Raw genomic sequence first — 20,416 nt, forward strand, 5'->3', positions numbered from 1 at the left:
GGACACGGGCCTTTTGCCCTTCTCTGTGGACACTCAGAGATTAAATGTAGCTTAACCTTAGCACAATTCGGGGAGAAGTTACTACAACCTTGCCATACTCATGTTTTTTTAGTAAGATTGTGACATCTGTGCTGGCAAAAAACCCCCACCCTACAACAACAAAAAACCCCTGCTAAATCATTTGTGGTTTAATCATTGTCACATTACAACCACAAAGTACCCGAAGTAGCGGCCAAAAAAATCCTGTTAGGCCTTTTCAGAGCTTTTTGCGACCAAAGTGGCTAAATACCACGCAGGGATTCTAAATTACTTTTGTGTGCTGTTTCTACTTTATGTTCTCGAATAGCTTCTAATGCAACATCAGAAAATAATCACTGGAATGAAAATACCAGTGAGTTAACAGCAACTGAGGAATAGTTTGTAGTATAATCTATAACAATTAATCTTTTCAATTCTATTGTTTAAAAAGCTATTACATGTTCAGTCAATGTTAGGAATGCTTTGGATTTCTGCATTTCTAGAAGCATTTATTTCTCTTTTTTCTTTTTTTTTGGATCAAAAGTCTTCCCTATCAACAGTGTCACCAAAGAGATCACAGATTGTCACAGACATCCTTCTATGATGTTTCTGAGTCCCTAAAACATGGTGTTTTATCTGAAATTTGGTGGGTTTGGCAAACAGATAATTATAGAGGAAATATTTTCAAGGCAGTAAACCAATACCTATTCTTTTTCTTTTCTGTCCCACTTGTAACTTGAATATCAGATAACGTTCAGGTTGATGGGAATAAATTTTTAAAAACCCCTTGTAGTAAACTTAATGCTTTAAGTTTGCCATTTTTAAACACAGCAGCTCACAGGTCTGCAAACCCCTGGTGTCTGAGAACTAACAGCCTCTGTCTATAGTTCAATTAGTCCGTGATCTGTCACATCTCGTTGTCGGACATATCCACTGCCTGCTCGTTGCTGTGTATCATTCACTCCGTATCCCAAGGCATCTCCAGTGCTGTGGTTGCAGTCGAAGGTGGGTTTTGTCCCAGGCTCTGGCCCAAGCACACGCTGCACGGCAGGTAACGAACCGCAGCCTAATGAGCCCTGGTAACAGCTTTGCTGGGAGCCAGGTGCTGGTTCAGTGACCTGCGTTCCCCGGTATCTCGTTTGGCAGAGAATTAAGGATGGAGCAGACACACCATCAGCAGGTTTTCCTGAGCGCAGACTCATTTTGGTACAAGGTGTCAAAGTCCAAGGACCCTCCAATCTGCCTTTCCAAACCTCACCTGTCAGTGAAGTATAATCGGTTTATAAATTGGTTTAAAGATAATAACAGAACTAACCTTCTTAGACAAAAAACACGTCTGCAACTGTGATAAACTTTTTTACAAAAAAGCGTGTCTGCAACTATGATAAAGTTCACTAAAGCTTGAAAATTACAGTCCTGAATAAGTAAAGCGTCCTGGTGGGTGATCGGTGGGGGGGGTTAGTGCAGCCTGGGGCTGCAAAACAGCCGGCCGTTGCAGTAACTCACACAACTGATGTTGGAGCCGCTTGGGTGCAAGTTGTTTTGTTGTGGGTTTCAGTTGTGTTTTAACTGCTTTTTGTTGCTACAAGAATGCTAATATGGTGTTTGACTTCTGCTGCGTCAGACTGCGGCGGGTGACGGAGCTCTCTACCATTAATCCAAAAGAGTGAAGTGCCTGAATGTCAAGTAGCCCCCAAGATTCAAGGATGTGTTGTAGAAAATGTTGTTTATTCTGCATGGTTTAGTTGGTGGTTTTTTCTTCACGTCTGCAAATGCTGTCCTGATGGGCAGGTTGTTCCCTGGCTGCCTGCACTGAGGCTTCTTTAGTACTGCTGTCTTTGGTTCATCGTGCTGAAGCTTTGCACACACAGATGTGCAGGCAGACAGCTCAACAGAATACAGACCACAGGGATTCCTCGCTCCGGTCCTCCTGGCATGGCCGGGTTGTTGAATTCATAGAATCGTCGAGGTTGGAAGGGACCTTTCAGATCATCTAGTCCAGCCATCAACCCAACACTGACAAAAACCATCACTAACCCATGTCTCTAAGTACTATGTCTGTTGCACACCATGTGAGAGAACCAAAACATTCCGTTCATGGCTTTCCTAGTCAAGTTAGCTGGGGTAGTTAATTTTTCCTCCCTTTGCTTCTTTTCGCAATTATTGGAAATTTACTATGTACATAGGAAAATTAGATTGGCAGAATTTGAGGACTTTTGCTCTTCAAGTATGCTCCATCGTTTATATCAAGAGGATGAGGCATCAAATGCTTGACCAGGATCAGACCTTACACGTGGCTTTGCAGGCACTGGGGATGAAAACAGAAGACTCGTAGTAATACTCAGCTAAGAAATGATGGAGAGATCTCAACAGAACATCTAGGCTCCCCAGAAAGAATATTAAAGACTTTGAGAGCAGTTAGAGTTGACTGCAAAGTGCAGGACTGAGCTGGGAGTTACACACAGGGATTCTGTATTCACACAACTACAAAACGAGCAGGAAGGCGACTGTGGTTCAGTAATGCTTCCAGGTTGACATCCAAAATACTGGTGCAATCGACTGTAATGACTTCAGCTTGCCACACAGTAGGTTGGAGCCTATTGCGAGAGAGCTGTGAAAAAGATGAATCTGGAGAAATGACAGTTGCCATACAATCAACGTTCAAAAATGTAAAAAGATAAATTCTTGTAAAATATAACTACGTTGAACACACTTGTCAAAGAACAACTGGTTATAGTTGTATTAATTCTTTCTGAAGCAAAAATCTAAATTCCCTTTTAAAGGAGGGGAAACCCCAAAGTAGCGTGTTTTGACCAGGAGGAGCTCACGCGTCCTGCAGGCGAGCATCGCTGGTGCTGCACCCCCTGGGCTGGGGGCCTGCCCCACAGGGACAGGGCTGTGGGCTGGGAGGGGGGTCTCTGGGGACCCCCATGGGGAAAAGGAGCCCAGCACAGTGAGCTGCCTCCCAATCAGTGCTAATGAGCATAGAGGTGCTTCTCTTTCTGGGCGGACGGTGCACAGGACAGAGCAGCCACTTGCTCTTCAGTTGGTCTCTGGCTTTTCTGTCAGAGCCATATATGGGACAACGGAGTTCTGTTTGAGCACTCCCATAGGATGATTCTATTTCAGGCTTTGAAGCCTCAGGACTTTGAGCAAAAAGTGCTAATGTAATTATGATAGAACATCAGTGTTCGTAAGACCCCAGAGCTGCATGTTTCACCGGATTAGAGCAAATGGAACTTGATGGGGTTTTTGGCCTTAAAAATTGCTGGGTTTTCATTTGTTTAATCATGCCAAAATTGAACAAGGAAAATATTCTTCTACTGTACCTTAGCCCTAGTTGTCTTGACTCTGCAACCGCTCTGTTGATGATGACTCAAAGCCATGGTGAACTAATTAAGACAGTACTGTGTTACTAACAAAAGAGCTGCTTTCTTCCTCCCTCCTCCCCCCAGCAGTTTGTCAAACAAAATTGCATCCTATACCAAAATAATAGAAATCTAATGTATCCTGGCACTCTGTCTCTAGTCAACCAACAGTATTTTGTAATGCTGTTTTAGTACGTGAAGTAGAGGACTTGTGTTTTACGCAGCCCATTAACACAAGGGAATCATTAATTTCTGGAGAGTGTCTTTGCCAGAAAGATGTGGGCTTTAAATCTTCTACGTACATAGAAAAGTACTGTCCATCTCAAATGTTCTAAATGTGATGATCGTTACTGAAAATAACAGGATAGTCATATTTTATGCTCTGCATTTTAAATAACTGCATTTTACCGTTGACACCCTTTCGGGGAACTCACTGATGCGTGTGCCCGTGCCCAGCCGTGGTTAGATAGGGTGTCTCAGCATTCCCTCCCGTGGCTCTGCATTACAAGGTGCTGCTGTTTCTCCTTTGTGGGTTTCTGTGCTTCACATGCACGTTAAGATGATTTTGTCTTGTTTAAAATATTTTTGTGCTAATGTAGTTGCTCTTTCCACCTTTGTTTTTTTATAAACAAAGGGCACATGTGTTACATCTGCTTTTTGAAAGTCGTTTTTAAAAACTTGTAGCAATCGTTAACTCAGCTGCTCGTTTCTGCTCTCCAAGGGGTCGCCTGGCCTGATATGCACCGTCTGGCTGACAGAGTCCATCTGGAGGAGCTGACTAAAATTGGCATCCTGAAAGGCAATGTAGATGACATGGTGAAGGTTCATCTGGGTGCAATATTTATGCCACACGGACTTGGACATCTACTTGGAATCGATGTGCATGACGTTGGAGGCTACCCAGAGGTTAGTGTTAGTCCATTCTCAGCTGCCTTGAACATTAACCCCTCTCCATTCCATCAGCATTTCTCTCACTCCATGCGTGATCAGCCAGTTGCATCTTCTCAGAGGTGGGCTGATGGGCATTTAAGTGTGTCCTTTTCTGGACGTGATATTTTATGCAGTTTAGTTTAAGGGAATCTGTTAGTTCATTGAAACAGAAATCACTTATGGGGAGAAGTCGACTGATGCCGCCTTTTGGTCATTCTTAATCTGCTCAGTTTCTATATGCGTTGTGTTGTTCCTCCTCGAGTCCCCACTGTAACAGGTATCACCCAAGCATACCCTGTGCTGTGTCTCAGTCTGCCTCAGAACCTGTCCAGGGAAGACTCCCTTGATACATCCCAGATGTGGGCCAGCTGTGGGAGCCCACTGCTGCCCCTGGGCTGGTAAATCCCCATGGCTTTGTCATATGGAAACAAGCTGGCTCATGTTCCTGTCTTCAGCTTTGATCTCAGGTGCCAACACAGGCACCAGTGTAGATGTGTTGTCCTGCAATGAGAATAGAAAGAAAAAAAATCCATCAGGTCTCCCAGTCTTTGCACACGTGAAAGCGTAACCTCTTGTGTTGCCAGTTTCTGCAGAAAATGGAGAATGAGTACCTTTTTCCTGGAATTAACATAACGGCTCACGACTGTGGTCTGAAAGCAGAATGGGTAAAATTCTGTAAGCCAATGAATGGTAAGATGTTTGCAATGATACAGAAAAAAAATAAAAATCTCTAAGGGGATCTGAACTTAAGTTTTTAATAAAGACAGGAAGTTTACAGCGGCTTCAGAAAGATTTCAGAAGGCTTTTCTGTGTTATGTTTTGGTTATTTGAGGCTGTTTAAGGGTTTTCAATGACACAGTATGAAAATGCATCATTTGCCTTCTCTCTTATGTAAGATGTTCTTCTACAAGAACCTGAAGAGGAAACTAAGAACTTCTTGGGTAAGGTTTGAGCATATTTTGGAGCTGGTTCGTGTTGGTGGAGCAGGCAGCGTAACAGCTGCTGGTGCTGGGATCGCTTGTGCAGGCTGGGAAGAAGCAGTATATGACATTTGAGGGTATTCATTGTGGTCACAATATAATCGTTGTTGAGACACAGTGCTGTGATGACAATGTATTGGCATCAGCTAACAAACTTATATGCAATAAAAATGAAACAGAAATGAAAAGCACCCCTGTCTGATCAGAAGGTCTCTCCGTTACCTGACGCGATTACGTGAACTGGAGCAGGTCTGTTAGGGGACAGACATAACTACAATTTAGGAACAAGTGAGAAGAATTGTGAGAGTGAGAAGTACCGTGCTTGGTTTGGACTTGGAAACTGTGCTCTGAAGGTTAGAGCAAGTTTCTTAATTTCAAGGGAGATTTCTAGACCTGGTTTTGGGGGGCTATAGAGCAGCAGACCGTATATACCTTCCATCTCTCGGCAGGTCTCAGCAGAGTGGAGCATGAGCTACAGAATCAACTTTTGAAACTAAATTTTATTTACATATGAGCAAATGTGTAACTGTTAATGATCTGGGATATTACAGAATTTAAGGGTCATTTTTCTGAAAGCAGACTGATCTATCCACAGTTTTGAAAGAGTGAGCTCTTATAGATAAAAATGGAAATAAGGATTATATTGTCAAATGACTTGGGCTCTCCACTTTCATACTTAACGTGTGTAAAAATACCCGAGCTCTGTGCAGATAGAGAGTTTTATACTTGCAAAAATTAAAATTATTTGTTTGTGTAGACATGCAGCTGCATTCTTACATTAGGAATGTTTCCCTGGCTAATTTACTTTCAAAATCCAGTCCTAAATAACAAGTTTCCTGAACAGGGGGAAGCACGTTGGGTGGTTTGGCCAAGGTGAGATACCCAGGGGTCAGGGCACCCAGTGGGGGAAACCCCCCATCAGAAGCCCGTTGATGGGCTGAGCTTCGTTAGGCTGTTGGTGGGGTGAGCTTCGTTAGGCTGTTGGTGGGGTGAGCTTCGTTAGGCTGTTGGTGGGGTGAACTTCGTTAGGCTGTCGCTGGGCCTGAGGCTCCAACCGGAGGGACGGTGGTGCCAGGAGGGCACCAGAGGGCTCCAGAGCAGGGGGCTTTCCCCAGGTAAATCTAAACCTGAGCAACTGGGCACCTCTGTGACGTGCCTGCATTAAATGGGAGAAGATTTTTTTATCTAAGGCTCGTTGTTTCATGGGAAAGCGCGTTCTGAAGACATCCCGTGTGCCGTGGAGTGGGTTTCGGTGCGTTTGACGTGTTTACCAGCCAGCGAGATTGCCACAAAGAATTTCACAAGGCCGTTTGTGTGTTGTACGCTGAGCCCATGCCTGTAGTATCATGCTCTTTTTTCTAGCTGGTTAAGAAGCAAGTTATTTGCTTTTGGCCGAGGGAATTTCTGGGAGTATTACAAAGGATTTTTTAAAAATAAAAACTTTCCAAGTGGATATTATTCCATTATTTTTCCTCAAGTGTAAACAGTTACATTTGGAATAATACAATAAGCTTTAATTTCCTAATTTTTATCCATCACAAAGTTTTGTGCGTTCCAAAAAAACTATTTCCAGACATTGTTAGCTTAGATTAGTTATTCATTAGTAGCCAAAGATTTCTTTTTTCAAAATTGGCAATAATAAGTTTTCATCTTTTCCAGTAAGCGGCTTTCACATGCAGCATTGAACAAGCACTTTCTTCCTCTTTGACAAACACTGTAAAAAAACTTGCACATTTTCTGCAGAGGATACTCTGGGATATTAGAAAAATACAACGTTTCCCTGCCATTTTTTTTTTTGCCCTGATAAAGAGTAATTGGTTTTGGCCAGCAACAAACGCGGCTTAGCAACTGTGTTTAGGGCAAGATTTTTGACGGGCCATAACCAGCAGCATTTCCCATGGAAGCACGTAAGTAAAAGTCCTGATTTTCCGAAGTGCTCGGCAGCCGAGGACTCCTTTGGGAGCTGGCTCTCCCGTGGTGTTCCTCGCAGGGAAACCGGGCGTCAAGCAAGGCTTTGAAAATCCGGCTGCTGCTTTTAAGGGTCTGACTACAGCTTGAGCAGCGCTGAAAATCCGGCCCCAGTGGTACTAATCACTTCAGAAAATCTGGCCCTCAGTCAGGCAGAGCGAGCTTCAAAGGGTGAAAACTCCACTGGGCTTTAGCTTCAGCTGTAAAATTTAATCATGGAGATGGTTTTCCCACACTCTCATTTGTTTCTGGGTAAATTCGATTTGGGACATAAATGAGGGTTTGTGCCTGTTGCAGTGGAGAAGGTGTGGTAGGTGATCCCAAATTTTCAGACCCTGAGGTAGATGGGGCTGAAGCTTTCATTTAAATCTAGGTTCTGCGTCTCTAGATGCTCCAGTTGATTCAATTTCATGTTATATTAATTGACTGCAAGGCTCTAAAGAATGCTAAGTACATTTGATGACTTTCTATAATAATAAGGCAGTTAATTTAAGTTAGGTTAATAACTACTGTGATTTTAACATCTTGTGAATTAAGAGTTTCATTTGGTTTTGTCTTTTAAAATTATAAGATTTACTTTAGTTTAAAGTTTTAATTCAGTTCTCTATTCTCATGGAAAGCTGATCCTTTCGTGGCTGTTCTGCATCAGCAAATTGAGGTTAGAGGTTTGTTTTGATCCTGGAGTTACCCGTGTCCTTCCACGCTTGGGGAACGTCGCTGCTGCTCCCGGAGCCCCACAGGCTGCGTCTGGCTCTAGCCGAGCACCTGCTCTGGGACGACGGTCGGGGGATTTGGGTCACCAAACCTACTCCAGAACACAGGAATCATCTTGTTCCCTTTCTTGTTCTGGCAAAAATTATTTTCCCTGTGTATCCTGCTTCATGCTGAAGCAGAAGATTTCATTTTTTCGTGGTTAGCATTGCAAATGATGCATTAATGTCTTTTCCTTTAAGAAGCGGAGGATGAGGTGAATTCACCAGGAAGCCCAGAGCCGTTCTGTAGAGCCCCGGTGCTGCAAATTGCTCTTCTTGGTCAGAGCCTGGCAAAGCCTCTCTCCAGCCCTGCGCACCCAGGACCTGTACGGCCAGCGCTCGGAGAGCCGTAGTCACGGGGCCTTGCACCAGTCTTGGCTCGAGGTCTTGTTCTTGTAAGCGATTGGGCACCTCCAGAAAAGGTTAGGAGAAAAAATCCGCTGCTTCCACTTGACGGTGTCCCTTGAACCGCTTTCTTTTTGTGTCTCCGAGCTCCTGCATGGCGGAGCCGTGTGGCTGCGGGGCCGCTGAGCAGGCGGAGCGAGGGCAAGAACCTAATGGGTGAGGACTTCATTCTACAGCGTTTCCACGCAGAGCAGCGCTGAAATCCAGAGGGCTTATTCTTTGCTCAGAAAAATGGTGGTGGGTTCCCAGCAGCTTTTCCCTGTGCGGAGAGATGCTGGAGTCTGGGCGTTTGTGGGAGCTTGGGGCTTGAGCAGAGGCAGGAGAGGAGGGATTGTCCAAATCTTCCTGGAATTTTAGCAGAGACTAACAGAGCTTGTGTGGTTTTGAACAGGAGAGAAAACCAAAATAGTACAGTTCTGCTTTCAGTTGTATGTAAAAGTAAGGTATTAAAAGTATCATGGGTATGCTTTAGGAGGCTTGCTATGCAATTTCCACTAATATTAGCATCAAAAAATCACAAAAGAAAAAGCCCTTTCATTTAAGGCCATTTCCTGCGTATCTTTCTGTGTGTCACAAGAAAACCTGCCCATTAGATTTTAAACGGTACTTGTCATTGGCCTCATTTTAAAGCAGCCTTGCTGGTAGCTTTTGCAATTCCTTGTCTCACGTCTGATGACTTCTCTATCCAAATATTCTCCTCACCTTCCAGGTTTATGTTGTAGTTCTCAACTTGGTGATTTTTACGATGTGCTATTTCTTTTTTTCCTCACAGTTAGGTTTTAAGAAAAAAGAAAAAAATATACTCTCTCTGTTTTATTATTTCCATTGTGGTAGCAGTGGAGCTTGGTGACATCTGAGGGTCAGGAAGCAAAGGTGAGACGGGAAGTTCTGCTGAGGACCGCGCTGTAGCCAGGGACTGAAATTCAGCTCCATCTGATCAGAGCAGGCAGCGGTGCCTCGGGCGAGCGGCAGGCGATTCTTCTTCATTCCTTGCAATTACAGGAAAGGAGCTGGGCAGCTCCAGCCTGATACCACAGTTAATAGTTAGGAAAAGACAAAAACGTTTAAAATAAAAATAGGCAGTTAAGCACTGCGTCCCCGCCGTTCCCCCGGTGTTAACTGTGAGCTGTGTCTCTACAGCTCCAGTAATGAGGTTGTGCTGTAGAAGGGGAAGCTTTGACTTGCGAGTCCCAGGGCTGGTGGGTGATGCTCGGGGCAGGTTCTCCCGTGACCTGCTGTGGATTCCCACCAGCCGTTCCTGCAGGTGACGGGAGGCAGCTCGGGCTGCCAGGAGAGAGCAGGACAGATTGGATAAACTAATCTTCATTAGCAGCACTCGGCAAGAGAAACAAGGGCTTAGAGAGAAGGGACCAGCAGACAAGAGAAATGGAATTCAAGGCTTTTATTTTATTTTATTAGCTGCAGAGGGCTCCGTGCTTTTTACAGTAAATGAGCTAATTAGAAGTTGGGTACACACAGTGGGAGAACAGGGAAGAATGGAAGAACTGGGATTTCAATTTGCTGTTGATTTCGTATAATCTAAATATAATGTTAGTATCCTGACTAATTTAAATATTTGATTGCACTTAGTTTGGTAAAATGGTTAGGACTTCGCTGTATTGGATGTGATCCAACTGGGACAGTCTGTTTGTCGGGCTCAAAAAAGTTCTGTGATGATTTAGCTGGGAAAAGGGAGCAGAAACTAGTTTGTGTCTCTACGTGAGTCTTTTACTGCGGCTCAGTGTTTGCAGTTATGGGTAGTTTTGGTGATCTCTGCCGGGGCCATGTTTCTCTGCCACTGCTGGCTTGAGGAACCTTCTGGGTGGTGCCACCTCAGCGTTGCAGCCCCTGCTTTCAGGAGGGAGGGTGGCCCTGCCATCACCAGCCAGCACGGAGGCATCACCCGTGGTTTTCTTCCATCCTCAGCCAAAGACAGACCCAAGATGAGCTCTCCCAAGTGGGGCTGGAGCTGTTTCTGCCTCTGATGGCTTTGCCTGGTAGCAGGTGTCTGTGGGACAAGATCCAGCGCGATACCTATTGCAGTTCTTCCACGGAAAAAGCAATGTATACCCCATTAACCATTGAGTTGCCGAGGAGCAGGCAGTCATTCAGCCTTATACTGAGGTATTGTGGAGATACTGCAACTTCTAGGCTTCCACGGCCACTTTTCTGGGGAATAGGCATATTTGTATAATTCCTAATTCCCTGCTTATTCCAAAAATAGATCTATATTTTATAATACTGCACACTTAACTTAATTTGAACTTTTATTTTGCTTACATAGTAATGAAATCAGTTTACATAATAATTCTCTTGTTCCCTTGACAGTCCTTATTGCCTAGACAGGCTGTTTTTTGTTACCTTACATGAACCATTAATTGGAGTCTGATGTTCTTGGCAGGAGTACAGTCGCAAATGACAGTGTCATACATCTGTGCTCACTGTGGGGGGAGTGTCTCAGTTCTAAAATGTGAGCAGAACCTCCAAATAAAATCAGTCTTAGAAAACAGTTTCGGATACAGTCTGTTGTTGCAGTGTACAGGAAAATAAACAGTTCTTCGAAAAGTCATTTTCCCAGAATATCACTGGGAGTCTCTTTTTAGATGCCTAGGTGTTAATATTTTCTAGGTTATTCTCTACACTGTTTTGAGGCAAATTATCAGCTTTTCAGTTGTACAGCAGTGAGCGTGATGGGGTCCTGCTCTGTGGCCAGGCCTCCAGGAGATAACGGTAGTAGAAAGAGATACCCACACTGCTGCTGCGCCAGCGCTCATACTTCTTACTCTTCATTTCATCCAACTGCAAAACACCATCAGGGTTATTGTTGAGAAGAAGGTGTTAGGTGTTTAGCTGCAATATGGAGGGACATTTCCTCCCCACAAAGAAGGAAATCCGTTAATGGCAGAAGGTGCATAGCGATGGGTGACAGTGCGAGGCTTTGACTTGGTGGAAAATGGCAATGTCCTTGTTTCAGACCTGTCACCTTCTGTTTGGGGATGGTGGGGTTTCAGTCATTAAAAAAAATCCTGAGTTTGCTCCAGTTTTCATAAACAACTGAAGCAGACTAAGAGCTGAGAACTGCCAGCTCCTGGACCTGATGGCCACGGTGGCTACCAAGAGTGCCCAGAGATCAGATGTCATTTGGGGTGCTGAAGCCCTTGTTTGATTGGTTTAATCCAGTGCTGTTCTTAGAAGAAGGAATTCTGTCATCTCCCTGGCTTGGTCACCTTCCCCCTTCCCCACTCGGCTCGTTCCCTGTGCCAGCCCATGTTGTCCATCAGCCCTACAGCAAGTTGGGTTGGGGCTGTCCTCCTGTACTCTGCTCAGGGGATGCACAGCCAGAGCCTGTCTCTGTCCTCATCCATTCCACACATCTCTTGGTGAACACCTTGCTAGCCTCCATTAGAAGGGAGCCTAGGGCTTCCTCGTGGCGAGTCCGCCTGCTGGTGTCCTGCTTGCTGTCTCCAAGAAGCTGGGCAGTGTCACCCTTCCTCCGAAGGCCCCTTGGAGATGCTTTCATGGAAAAGATTCAGCCACTGCCATTTACACAGTGACTTCAGTGCCTGCGAAATCCAAAGATCCGGAGCTTGAAACCAAGAGCCGACACAACCTAGAGCTGAGACAGGATGGACAGGATATCAAAAAGAGTTTGTGAGTTCCTTCTAGAGAAGCTACAACTTTGCTTTTGGGGGGCGGGAGTATTGAGGTGCCTCGGGAGCCTGCGCTTCTGGAGGGTGTTTCCTGGTGTGAAGCCCCGGGTCTTGCTCCTGGGTTGTAATTGTGCTGTGAGCTGCTTGGGGGAGGTACTCACAGCAGAGTCAGGCTGCCCGCGGTCCAGAGGAAATGTCTGTGCGTTGCTTTAGTGGCTGTACGGAGGTGTCTGAGGGGGGCATCGAGGCTGGACCGTCACGCCTGGTGGGAAACCTCATTTGTTTTAAGAAAAGGCGGAAGAGTGCGGGCAGGGCTGCCTGCAGAGGATGGTTGCCATTGTTCCCTCCCTCCACGTTCATCCTGCTGGCATCTGTCTTGGATTGACTGCCTCGGAAGTGGCATTTACAAGTGGAACTGAAGAGAAGTGTACTTAAAAGCCAAATAGGGGTTGTTTGTTGTAAAGCAGCCGATAGATAGTTGGCAAGACACCAAAAGGTCCAGACACTAATCTAATTGTTTACAGCTCATGGAGAGATTAATCCACAAGATTGGATGCCCTCGTTTCCTCTGCGCATCACAATGAATGTGTGAGATGCCAAACCCCATGGGGCAGCAGCAGAAGGAGAAATGGCTCCATTTCAGTGCAGTTATTGTTTCAAGTTCAGAAATATATTGATTCTCTCTGGGTTTTGATAAGAATATAAATGCAGAGTGCCTTGCTTAATATCAGAGTATTCTTGTTACCTCGGTGAAACAAAATCGTGCTTTCTTACGTGAGTGTAACATCCTGCTCTGCAGAATTCAGCTCGGACATACGAAACAAACTGAATGGAGTGCCCAGTGGAGATGGTCAGGGTACACTTGTGAGGGCCAGCAAATGCTCCACGTCTCTGAAAAATGGGCAAAGCTGCCCACGGGTGCCCGGGCTGATGGGCTCTGGAAACCTTGGCTGCTGCCGAAGGTGGTGGGGTGGCACAGAAGCTCTGCCAAGGGGGAGCGCGTCCCCGGCAAGGGGAGAGCACGCTGCCCAGCGGCTGCTGGGAACAGGATTTTTGTGAAATGGGCTTTCTCTGGGCTGAACAGTGAGGACCAAACAGTACTGCAGGGTATCTGCACTCTGCAGAGCCAAGGGTGTGATGAGGAGGAACCCTGGGAGATGCGAGGTCATATCCCACCACCTCTGCCAGCCAGGAGGGACGAGGGAGGGGATGGCTCCTCATGGGGATGCAGCCACACTGCCACTCCTCCTGGAAGGAGTCGCCCCTTCTGCTGGCAAGGAAGCTGGCTGTGGCATTGGCCAGAAGCAGGGTTTGGGAATGGCACCTGGAGAGTGGGTGAACAAGGCTGTGTCCTCACAGAGCTGGTGCCTTCTGATGCTGGGAGGGCTGGAGCCCCTCTGCTGCGAGGACAGGCTGAGAGAGTTGGGGGGGTTCAACCCGGAGAAGAGAAGGCTCCGGGGAGACCTTAGAGCCCCTTCCAGTCCCTCAGGGGGCTCCAGGAGAGATGGGGAGGGACTCTGGATCAGGGAGGGGAGCCATAGGAGGAGGGGGAAGGGTTTGACACTGAAAGAGGGGAGATGGAGATGAGATCTGGGGAAGAAGAACTTTGCTGTGAGGGTGGTGAGAGCCTGGCCCAGGTTGCCCAGAGAAGCTGTGGCTGCCCCATCCCTGGAGGGGTTCAAGGCCAGGTTGGAGGGGGCTTGGAGCAACCTGCTCTGGTGGGAGGTGTCCCTGCGCAGGGCAGGGGGTGGCACTGGGTGGGCTTTAAGGTCCCTTCCCACCCAAACCATTCTGTGATTCTATGGTTCTGTGACCTACGGACTGAGGCGGGGAGTTTTCCCCAGCGAGGTGTGCGGCCCCGCAGGGGAGCGGGCCTGCGAGCTGTTTACTGGTCATCACCAAATCTTGTTGATGAAATTTTGCTACGGTTGCAAAGAATTTTCAGAAAGCTGATGGGATTGAGATATATTTATTCCGATGTTGCAATACCTGGCACATCTGGGGGAATGAAATTAATATCCTGAGCTAGTCGTTGCAGTGTTTCTAGTTCCTTGACTAAGCACGTCCTCATATATCATTTTACTTTACCAGCTTTTGGGAAGAAGAGAATGTTTTGCTAGTCAGGACTTGTTTTGACTTAGTTTTTAATAATATCAGTCAGCACCGTGTTGCCTGAAAGTCTGAATCTGACAAAAGTTTAGTTTTAAATGGGCTGCTTTTATGAGGTCATGTGTAGACTCATTGCTCCTGAATCAAGATCATAAATGTGTAATTTTAATAACATTCAATGAGAATGAGCATTTGCATATCCTTGGAGAAATTGTTCCCTGCTGCACGGTTCGGCTCCTTCAGCCAGGACGTGGAGGGGGCATTTCCAGATTCACCCGTTGCTTAAAATACTGTCCTCTGCAGGGGAGGGTACAGACAGAAATAGTGCAAGTAACTGTTTTTTCTCCGTAGTGCAGCACTTCTCCCAGCAGAGTGGCGGTACCAGGCATGCCCAAAACCAGGGTTTCTGTGGTGCAAAACCAGGTCTGGGTGTTGAGCCGGAAGCTGGTCCTGGCTGTAGGTGAAAGCCGAGTGAGGGGCTGAGGAGAGGGAGGGAACGATACAGCACGGGTTCAGTCCTCTGCTTCCCCTCTATTTTCTGTATTTGGGGTCTCTTGGAGCCGCGGCCAGGGAGGGTCAGCAGGGGCTGCCTTTCTGTCTCCCAACCGGCGTCTCTTCCGCAGGGAGTGGAGCGCATCGATCTGCCGGGGCTGCGGAGCCTGCGCACCGCCCGCAGCCTGCAGCAGGGCATGGTCCTCACCATCGAGCCGGGCATCTACTTCATTGACCACCTCCTGGACCAAGCCCTGCGGGACCCTGCGCACTCCTGCTTCATCAACAACGACGTCCTGCAGCGCTTCAGAGGCTTCGGTGGGGTGAGTAATTCCCGACCGCACGGTTCTGAAATGGCTTTTCGGTTTGTTTGCCTTTACTGTGTGCTTGAGGAGAAATCTTTCGGAAGTGGTAACCTGTTGCGCATAGGCCTGATCCTGAAGCAGCACCTTGGGCCACTTGACCCTGCAGACAAACTGGGCGCTTCTTTTGTTGTTTTTAAATGAGGTTTTATACTTGTGATACCTGATTAGTGGTAGACCCGTATCTTTCCACTGATTGAAATACCTTCCGCCAGCACTGTACTTGCCAGGTAGGTGTTTGGTCTGATGTGTGAGGTGTGTATGTCAGGAAACAGGAGGCTGAGATCCATATTCCAGAGTGAGCATCCTTGACAGCGGCACAGTCCGGTGCTCCCTCCCAGGGCAGCAGAGCCCGGTGCCTTTTGAGACAGGGAGGCAGTAGAGAAAATCAGCAGTAATTGCTTTTACTGGACTTGTGAATGTAAAGCCTGTCCCTGTTTTCCAAGGAGATGGCCAATGGTCCTGGTGAGCTCTGGTGCTGAAAGTGTTCCAGGGCAGGCTCTGGCAGCAGCGGGCATGGGAAGGCTGGCTGACTCGGGAGGTGGCCACCATCCCGGCCACCATTCTGCCGTGTGAGCAGAGGGGCCTTGTGTCTCCACGCTCTCCAGGGCACATTCCCCACTCGAAGCCACCGCCCTGGCAGAGCGTTCAGCAGTTGCAGTGGCTTCCAGTGGGTTTTCGTTTCAGCGGAGCGAGCATCCGAAGGGTGCCGCATTGTTCCCCGAGCGCCCGTATGCGCGCCCAGAGAAGATAGAGCAGGCAGCCCCTGCCCCGTCCTCCGCCTGGCTCTTCTGCTGGCTCCCAGCACAGCTAACAATCGCTGGCAGCGGCGGGGACTTTCTGGTATGAGAAGTCACTCATTAGGAATTGTCTTCTGCTGCCATCCACTAATTCACACTGTTCGCCAGCCGTGAGAGGGTAATTACTGTAAGGCTTTTGGTCTGAGCTGGCTTTGAAGCACCAGCCAGAGAAGAACCAGAAGAGTCGTGTGTGCCATCAGCGGTGGTGGGAGCCAGCCAGGCTCCCGGGCAGCCCCCTGCCAAGGGTCCCCATGCCATCTCTGCAGCCATGTCAAGCCCTCGCTGGTATTTACCTCTCTGCTGAGGTCTGGGACATTAATCTGTCTCTGTGCCGTTTCCTTATCAAGCCTTGCCAGCCTTCCTGGTGAAGGAAAGGCAGCGAACTCTGCATTTTCTACTGGGAGCACATTACATGGCACCGCGCGCTGAAGGGTATTTCAGAGGAACGCTGTAATGCACTTGTGTGGCTTGACACCGCAACCAGAACAGGTTTGACTGTCTTGGCTTTCCGTGTCAATGCTCTGAGGGAGTTTTTGGGCCGCTGAATTGGTTCCTGGTGAGCTTTCTCTGGAAATGCTCAGCAGAGCCCAGATTTCTCCGTGACTGGCTGGGAACACCTGCTCCAGCTCTGCAGCTCGAGGCGCGCGCGTGGCTGCCTTTGCGTGGAGCAGGGTGACGGCGCAGGAGCTCTGCCCTGGCTGTAAGTGGCTGGATCAGGCACTTTTGTTCCGGGGATTTCAAGCAAAGTCTAACTTTCTCCCGTTTTTTGCTGAGCTTCCTGTAATGATGACTGATGAGGAGAGTTAGCCAACAAACTTTGCTAAAAGGGGGAGCTGCCCAAAAACGATTGAGCAAAAATCTAAATCTCCGATCCCCCTGTGAACAATACATTTTACTTAGAGAGAAAATAATAATAATACACACATACTCTGAGCCAGATGTTGTCACTTGGTTTTGTCCAGGAGAAGAATGGAAATAAAATCTGAGACTGAAGTACATCCGAATATTTCTGAATTCTACACAAAAGCTGAATTATAATGCAATCCAAATGAATTTTTCCATCTTTACAGTTCTGACTTGGTTCTGCATAGATAGATGATGCAGTTTGTGTTGTGTAGCATGTTTAGTTTTCTACATGCTGGTTCATTCTAGTTTATCCAGAATAAGTGAGTATTTCTCTCAAAAGCATGTCGGGAAACTTTCTCTCTACGTGATTAAAAAAGATCTTGTGAAGCCCAGTGTTTTTACAGGGCTTAGTACTAGTAGCACAGGGCTTAGGATTGGTGTCAGTTCTAGCTGAAAAGCTCACTACAGCCAACCCAATCTTCCTTTAAGTTTAAAAGAAAAAGGCATTCTACTAAAGGAAATAAGTAGTCCGTTTCCCTCTGCAGAGCTCAGCACTAATTAAAATGTTCTTAATTTGGTTTAGTTTAATTCACTTCAAAAATGAAGCTACATTAGCCAAAGTAACAGCACTGTAATTCTGAGTAAGAGTGTCCACACAGGGGATTTGTGGATTTTAATGAATTCACCTTGAATTCATGTCTTTTTTGGGCATTGGATAATTTTCTTGACTGTGACAAGTCTCTGCATTGAGAAGAGCAGCCCTTTTGCCGTGCCAGAAAGGGGCAGGACTGCAGCCATGTACTGTAATCGGCGCTGCCTGGTATTAGCCATGGAGAGCTTGTGAAAGACGAGGCTGAGAGCAGGAGCTTCTCCACCGCTGGCCGTGGAGGAGCCAGCACACACCCGGCCTTCCTGGCTGTGGCCGCCGCTCAGGGACCTCCTAAGGTGGACTTTCACCAAACACAATCTGTTCTGGGTCAAACACAGGTCTCTCTGGAGCAGGGCAAGTAGTTTTGCTTGGGGATCTGCCACCGAGAGCGCGGGCTGCCCTCTCCAAAGCCCTAAGCTCTGCGCTGGGCTCCGTCCCCCGCAGCCTCCTCGGCCGGTTTCAGAGCTCCCTCGGTCACACGCACTTCGGTTCTCCCTCTGCCAAACAGAGCTCCCGTTCACCGAGGTCACGGATTCTGTGGGGCAAGGGCTGCCATCGGGGCTGGCACCCGTCCCGTCCCCGGGCACCTCTGCTCCGCCTGGACCCTGCCCGCGCCGCTCACAGATACACAGGGGGTGCAAAGAGAGGGGGTGCAGCTCGGGGGGAGCAGCCCACGCCTCGGGGAAGGGGAAACACTCCCCGCGCTGCCCCCCAGGCTCTGACATTTCCATTCCTCAGAGGCTGATCACCGATTCCTGCGCTTCATACGGTGTTGTCTCAAACCATTCAATCTTTTCTGGGTCCTAAATAAATACCTGTTCAGGCTTTGTTTTTCCCTAGGATTTGTAGAACCAGCACTAGACTTAATGTGTGAAAACTCTGTGCAACTTAGAGAAAATGCTGAAAGACAGCTAAACGCTAAATGCGTTTTTTCATTTGCGGATTTTTTTCCTTTAAAAGTTAAGTAGATGTACAAAGCCCAGGACCTTGAAGATCTGCTAATATTATAGTATTTTTCAAGACAATAGTACTTCCTTACTTAGGAACAAATGTTAAAGCAGATAAAAAGCAGGGTGTTTGATTGCTTCTACCTTTGGGTCACAGAGCTGCAGTTGTCTCTGTCCTGGTTTTCATTTTTCAGAAGGCTGAGCTGCTTCTGGGTTTATGCTGAATGTGTGTTGTGGAATTAAATCATTTACCAGGCAATAAACATAATGCTCATCTGCTTTTTAACATTTCATATTATGCAGCAGTAATAATGCTACACAGCATCTTTTTGAAAAGTTTTCCTAGAAAAGCAGTTGTCATAATGAAATGTATGGCTTGCTTTAAAGAGAAGCGATAGTTGCAGGCAACCCAAAACCAGTGACTAGTTGCTTATAAACCTTCTTTAACCCTTTTCTCTTAAGTTGTCTAATTAAGATAATGAGGCTGAAGTAAGAGCAGCTGTTTCTAACCTGTATTTAGCTTATAGTTTATTGCTTCTTTTTGAGCCTGGACGAAGGGACTGTGTGCCTGAGGCATCTTTTCCCAGCCCTATCAGTTGATCTAATGAAATCCATGGCCTCGCCCTGCTAATCCCGACCCTCTTCCATAAAACGTTTCTATGTAGACCTTTAAAATAAAGTATGCTTGATGCAAGGAGTTGCTCGTGACCCAGAAGAGGGAGGGCTGGCACGTGGGATGAGAGTCCTTGTGTGGCACAAGCCCCTACAGAAACATCCTGGCGCTGCTGTTTCGTGTGACGTGGGAAGGGGAACGTGCCACCCCCAGCCCCGACACGCACCCGCCTGTCCCTGGCTTTGGCTTCCCAGCCCGTCCCCTGAAATCATGCAGTCGAACCCTGCTCCTGGTAAGTTTGCTCTATTGAAAACCATCGGCGAGTCGATGGCTGAGAGGAGATAAGTCCCCTCGGGTACACGCATCTGCTTCTGTAGGATCCCGGCTGCAGACACGCAGGCCCTGCAGCCGGACAGAAGCACGTGGGCTAATTGACTTTGGGGGTAACCTGTGTGACCCATGTCCTGTCACCATTTCCCAGGCGGATCTCCCCCCCGGAGATCTTGCAGCGATAGTATTGCTGCTTTCCACAGCCGTAATCAAACTAATGCTCGATAAAGTAAAAAAAAAAGGGAGACGTGTCACCAGTGGTCTTTTTAAATCCCATCTGGGATCTGTCACTGTGCACACGTGGACTAGTTAATTGGCCAAAATTGTTTCTTGATTCTCAAAAGCCTTTTATATGTATTGTCATCCAAAGGAAACGAAAGAGTGCTCCAGCCCCCTTCCCCTGGAGGACGCCGCGGGGGGCTCTGGGGAGCGTGGGTGCGCTGGTAAGTGGGGACAAAGTGCGAGGCTGTCAGTGGGGTGACAGTGGCCCTGCTGTTCTGCTCCCGGGGGGCCGTCCTTGGCTGTGCCCCTCAGCCCCGCTCTGGGACACGGCTGGGGCCACCCAGTCAAGCCACGTGACGGTCTGCTGCTGGCGCTGGAGGGTTGTGCAATTGGGTCCATCTAGACAGATCGTGCCACTGCCCCTGATAAGGGAAAGGCGTTTCAGGGACAGTCCTGGCATTCCTGGCCACTTTCCCTCCACAGGGGTGCTTTTCAGAGCGTGCCACTTTGCCCTGAGAAGGCAAAGCCCGGGGTGTTTGCAGGGGACCTGAACCCCACACCTCGCCTTGCTCTGCCTTCGAGCCGAGTCCGTTCCAAGCCCCTCTGTAGCCCCGAAGGAGCAGCACAAAGAGCCTGCAAACGGGGACAGGCTGAGAGCACGTTTCACAACGGCTGTCCCCCGCTGGGAGCGGCGTCCCCCGCCAGCGAGCCCTGCCAGCCACAGCCAGCATCTTTTGTCCATTTGGAGAGGAGACAAGACCAGACGCCGGGCTCTCCGGTAGGAAGGTTTTTCAGGTCCCCTGAAGCTGCTGCTGAACTTAAGCTCAAGGTGAAGGAAAAGAGCAAATGGAGAAATCTCTTCCCCCTTGAGAACTGTGTGTGTTCCTCTGCTCTTGTGTGGCTTTTAGGCAAAGGAGAATCGTGCACCGAGAGCGGGAGATCTCTCTGCTCTGCTGGGGCAAGCACTCGGTTCAG

At 47.7% G+C, this 20,416-nt stretch overlaps 1 protein-coding gene across 3 annotated transcripts in view; it reads left to right on the forward strand.

The window, feature by feature from the left end:
• Nucleotides 1-20,416, forward strand: part of PEPD (peptidase D) — a 111,783-nt gene that overhangs the window by 88,434 nt on the left and 2,933 nt on the right. For all 3 annotated transcript variants that reach the window (XM_074157927.1, XM_074157928.1, XM_074157929.1), the window contains 2 exons: nt 4,108-4,292; nt 14,804-14,995. In XM_074157927.1, coding sequence (XP_074014028.1) covers nt 4,108-4,292; nt 14,804-14,995 — 377 coding nt within the window. The remainder of the gene's footprint in view (nt 1-4,107; nt 4,293-14,803; nt 14,996-20,416) is intronic.

The sequence above is a fragment of the Numenius arquata genome, chromosome 13 (genome assembly GCF_964106895.1).
Source record: "Numenius arquata chromosome 13, bNumArq3.hap1.1, whole genome shotgun sequence".
In the NCBI taxonomy this organism is placed as follows: Eukaryota; Metazoa; Chordata; class Aves; order Charadriiformes; family Scolopacidae; genus Numenius; species Numenius arquata.